General features: G+C 39.1%; 2 protein-coding genes across 2 annotated transcripts in view; one reads left to right on the top strand and one right to left on the bottom strand.

Moving 5' to 3' along the window:
- Nucleotides 1-5,000, top strand: part of LOC138004092 (uncharacterized) — an 888,878-nt gene that overhangs the window by 554,879 nt on the left and 328,999 nt on the right. The gene's annotated exons all lie outside the window — the stretch shown is intronic.
- LOC138004509 (uncharacterized) overlaps nucleotides 1-5,000 on the bottom strand; it is a 64,243-nt gene that overhangs the window by 57,710 nt on the left and 1,533 nt on the right. The window contains exons 2-3 of the mRNA XM_068851042.1: nucleotides 3,146-3,498; nucleotides 2,634-2,798 (exon numbers count right to left, since the gene is read on the bottom strand). Coding sequence (XP_068707143.1) covers nucleotides 2,634-2,798; nucleotides 3,146-3,498 — 518 coding nt within the window. The remainder of the gene's footprint in view (nucleotides 1-2,633; nucleotides 2,799-3,145; nucleotides 3,499-5,000) is intronic.

The following is a 5,000-nucleotide window of genomic DNA, read 5'->3' as shown; positions in this document are numbered from 1 at the left end:
GGTAGCAAATAGCATATTTAGCATTTAATAATACGTATTATTATTATTATTATTATTATTATTATTATTATTATTATTATTATTATTATTATTATTATTATTATTATAGTTTACAGTGCTATTAATTGCTTCTTTCAGTCTCCATGAACCGGGGCCAATCTTTGGTCCTGAGGTACCAGGGGACTTTTTTATTTGATGGACAGAAACCTTCTCAGTATGTGCGCCGTTCCTAGGAGGACGATCTTTTGCAGCTCATTAATGTTGCTGGTTCCAGGGATCTTTCCTAAGTTCTGGTCCATTCCCTCTCTAAGAAGTCCCAGCGCACCAACAATAACCGGCACAGTCTCTGTTCTCATTCCCCACATTCTCCGACGGCGCGATTTCGATCTCGAGATATTTGTACTTTGAAAGCTTTTCAATGACTTTTGTTGAGGTGTTTTTGTCGGCTGCTACTGATACATCTATAAGTTTGCAACATCGGTCAGCATGGTCTTTGATCACTATATCAGACTTATTCGCTGACAGTTCCCTATCAGTATGTATCTGCATATCCCAGAGAATTGTGATTTCTTCGTTTTCGGTAACTGTCTCGGGCTTGTGTTCATACCACCTGTCTGGGACTTCAACATTGTAATGCTGGCATGCCTTCCAATGAATATATGCAGCTGCCTTATTGTGCCTCTCTAGATAACCAGTTTTCGCAAGTTCGGGACAGCCAGATATGATATGATCTATCGTTTCTTCGTGCTTGTGACATATTCTGCATAGTGGACTGCTGCCGTCTTTAACAATCTTTGCAAAATAGTACTTGGTAGGGAGGCTTTGGTCCTGGGCTGCAATTATCAGTCCCTCTGTCTCAGCTTTCAGTCCCGTACTTCTGAGCCTCTGGTTGGTTTTATACCCATCAACATCTGCTTCCCTTAATCTTTTGGGGTATCTTCCCTGCAGTTCTTTTTCTTCCCACCGCTTCATTTCTATTTCTTGGGCCTGCTGTTTTACCTTCTGTTTTACTTTCCTAGCAAACTTAGTAATTCGTTCATTTGCTTCCCTCTCGAGGTTTGGTACCTCAAATTCTCTTTTGAATTTCTCTGCCTCTTTTTGGATGGAGTAAAGCTTCTTTTTGGTCTCATGTTGAAGCACTAGTTGGAGCAGAGCATCATCAGTGTTTCTCAGATATGTTTCCAGCCCTATTGTAGTAGATTTGTACGCCGTTTGTAACTTGGTCAAGCCTCTTCCTCCAATTCTCCTGGGGAGATTCTGTTCACGTCTGCCTTCGGGTGGTGCATTCTGTGGATGGTAAGTAGCTTCCGAGTTTTTGTGTCCAGCCTCTCAATCTCACTCATTTTCCATTTTATAATATTGAAACTGTAGGTGACAACGGGCACAGCTAGGGTATTGATAGCTTCAAATCTGTTGACAGCATTTAGTTCACTTTTCAATACTAGTCTTACTCTGCGGTAGTATTCTTTCCTCACTTTCTCCTTCATAGCGGCATGCTGTATTCCATCGCCTTCATTTACTCCTAGTTACTTGTAGGCCTCCTCCTGATCTAGTTCTCTGATGGATATGTTAATGTCAATCTGTAGGTCTGATGTTTTCGTAAGCTTTCCTCTTTTAAAAGTTGCTTTTGCACATTTTTCCAATCCAAATTCCATCCGTATGTCATCGCTAAATTTCTTAACAACAGTAAGAAAGCCAGCCTGTTGGCTGTCATCTTCGGAATAGGTTTTCAAATCATCCATGAAGAAAAGATGGTTAATTTTTTGACCCTGGATTTCATATCCGCAGCCACTTTCCTGCAGAAGTGGGCTCAAGGGTGCAAGAGCCATTCAAAATAGGAGTGGTGACAAGGAATCTCCTTGGAATATGCCACTTTTAATATTAATAGGTCTGGATTTATTATCATTATCATTATCATTATCATTATCATTATCACTATCACTATCACTATCACTATCACTATCACTATCACTATCACTATCACTATCATTATCATTATCATTATCATTATCATTGTTATTATTATTTCATTATTATTATTATTATTATTATTATTATTATTATTATTATTTTTTTTTTTTTTTTTTTACCCCAAAAGGGATTAATGGATTTCCTACTTCCCAGTTCCATTATGTTTAGGCTTCCTGTCGTGATCGTTTCAGCAAGTTACGTTTTCTTCTTTGGTTGCATAATCATTAAGATTGTTTCATATAAGAACGTACAATTCTATTATGTGACTAAAGAGACAGGTCCCATCTGATAATTCATTGCACAGCTTTCCCAGGAAATCTAGCGAGCCTATAACTCTTAGGGCGCTTTCCATTTGACAGAACTGGCTGGCCAGATCCGGCATTTGGAAAGACTCACTCTTCAACGCCGTCAAATTCACCCACTTCGAAAATGATATATACTCCTCCGGAAGAATGCGAGGGATTATCATGCATTCAAGCGTTTCTTCAAATTGTTGCATTTTCCTTGCAAACTGACTGGCCTGGCCAGCCAGTTCTGACAAAAAATAAATGCGCCCTTAGCTTAGCATGGACTTGAAATTGCATTCAATTTTGTACTGTCACTTTATGTTTCTCTCTTTGAGTTTTTATATAAATGTTTGAATAATTTTTCTCTTTTCTTACCACAAGCAGATTGCTATGAGGCCCATCAAATGTTCTTGACTCTCTTAAGCAAACCACGAAGTGCGTCCTGAAAACACTTTCGATCCAAACGTTCATTGCATCCTTCCTTTGATCAAGGTTTCCGTGTTGAATAGTAGCTTGGATTTTAGGTTTCGTTGAAAAAACCTATAGAGAAAAATAAGTGAATAGATGTGTGCAAATAGCCCATTTTGCTGCTTCGATTTTAGTGACCAGGCCTGTGAAAGGCAGATTCCGACGGGCTGAAGGTGTGCTATGTTGCTATTCTGAAATAACTTTTAAAAAAAAAGGGGAATAATAATAGTAATAATAATAATAGTCATCATCATTATCATCATCATCATGGCGTTGAAATGTCGCTAAACAAATTCCACCAACTGAAGGGATTTTTCACTAAGAGAAATTTGCTACAAACCACAACTTCAATCTAATGAATACAGTTTTAACATAGAATTTAGATGAAATTTGATTAAAGCACATCCTTTAGAGTTTACCTGAGAGAAAGTCACTCGGGTGCATTTTGTTCCGGTTGTAAAAAGGGCGAATCTCGCTTGTCCATGTTGTACACTTGACTGGTAGCCTTGAAAGGCGAGCCAATCGATGGTGCTGTTTGCACCGGATCCTTGACCGCCTGCCACAATACACGCCTTGAAACGGGTTGTGGAAACGTCTTCGACCCATGCAAGAACGGAATCGTGGACTTCCGCTGAATCGTTTCCGTGATTAACTGACGTAAACACACGGACAGGAAGGTAACCGTTAGGGAAAGGTCGACTGAAATACGCGTACTTGCACTGATAGTTATCGTTGCCTGCCATCTGCATAACAATTTTTCCATTCTCGGTCCCTGAAGAATAAAGACAACACCATCACCTTGAAACGGGGTGGACAATACTCACCTCTCTTCTTTTAAATGTAGATTTTTTTAGGCATGTACCTGGCACTGTATCTTAAAGGGGTATATTGCGATGGATTGCACATTAGTAAAAATCTGGAAAGCAAAGGAGACCTGTTTACCGATGGCAAACAAAAATCAATGGCCAAATTTTCTCTAAAACGGCTACTTTAGCTAACAGAAACCATTCTTACGTGTTTGTGGTTGCGCGTAGCCAAGATTAAAATGAATGTCAACTTGTAAACGTTGGTCCTTCCTCGGCTTCTCGCGAGGATTTCTTCGCTTAATTTAAGGACGGTGCCTACTAATTCAAAGATATTTTTGGCCCGGTTTATGATTATGCAGGAAGTGTAGATCTTAACAAGTGTTATCCAACAGGAAAATTAGAGGTAGCCACGCATCTTTCAAAGATAATTCTTAAACAATATTTTTAAAAAGTTTAAAAATACAAAGCAATGTTTAGCGTTCTTTCTCAAATTGAAGCTTAATTATCTCTCAAAAATGCATGGTTACCCCCAATTTTCTTTTTGGATACCAAGACTACGTACTAAGATCTACTTTCTCCGGATAGTTTTACAGTGCGACGTGCCTTAACGTGGCCACCTAACAAAGTTTTTTAAAACTGTTACGCCAATCAGGATGTGCCAATTTGATTGTCAGCCACCCCTACTTGCAAAGTTCGCACGGCTGTAAGTTGAACACCGTTGAACGAGTTGTTTGAGTTGACGTACTTACACGTAATTTCAAATGTGAAAGTTTGTTGGGTGGCCGTGGTAAGGCGTGGCGCACTGTAAACCGTGCATAAAGTCATGTTAACTCGTGCAATTAACATTATTTCCCTCTGGAAAGAGGGCGCAAACGAAAAAGGAAAAGAAGCAAAGTGAAAAAAAAAAATTCTCATTGATCGACGTAGAAATAATCAACGCCCCCTTTAATTTAGCTCACTAGACTATTTGACGTAAGGAATAATTGATCTTTGCACTTATCTGGACAATGGAAGCAACTGTCTCGGATAAACACCTGAAAAATCCAGGCAGCCCCAAAGGAAAAAGGGATTTGGATACTATATATATTTAATTAAAATACCCTATTGACTAGCAAATTAATTGGCCCTAACAGCTTTCAAACACCGTTTAATTTCTTCCTTTTGACAGAACTATGCTTCGGTTGTAAGCATCATTTGGTGTTTTCTAAGAAACTCAAGGCGAGCTGTTTGTGAACAGGTGCGTATCTGTGTGAAACCAAATGGATTTGTGTTCTGCGGGAAAATTATTTCCTTCCATGGCATTTGCCAAGTGTGTTAATGCATTATTTCATGTCCATGAAATCCGGCAGACTACGAAGGCAGCTTTATATCAATTTGTATTATTCAACACACTGTGGCAATGTCCAAATATGGTCATAGCGCGCTCAATATTCGTCTTGCGTATTCAACAGATATCCTGCGATATACG

Source organism: Montipora foliosa, chromosome 5 (genome assembly GCF_036669935.1).
Source record: "Montipora foliosa isolate CH-2021 chromosome 5, ASM3666993v2, whole genome shotgun sequence".
In the NCBI taxonomy this organism is placed as follows: Eukaryota; Metazoa; Cnidaria; class Anthozoa; order Scleractinia; family Acroporidae; genus Montipora; species Montipora foliosa.
Note: the sequence above shows the minus strand (reverse complement) of the source record. Positions and strands in the feature narration are given on the sequence as shown.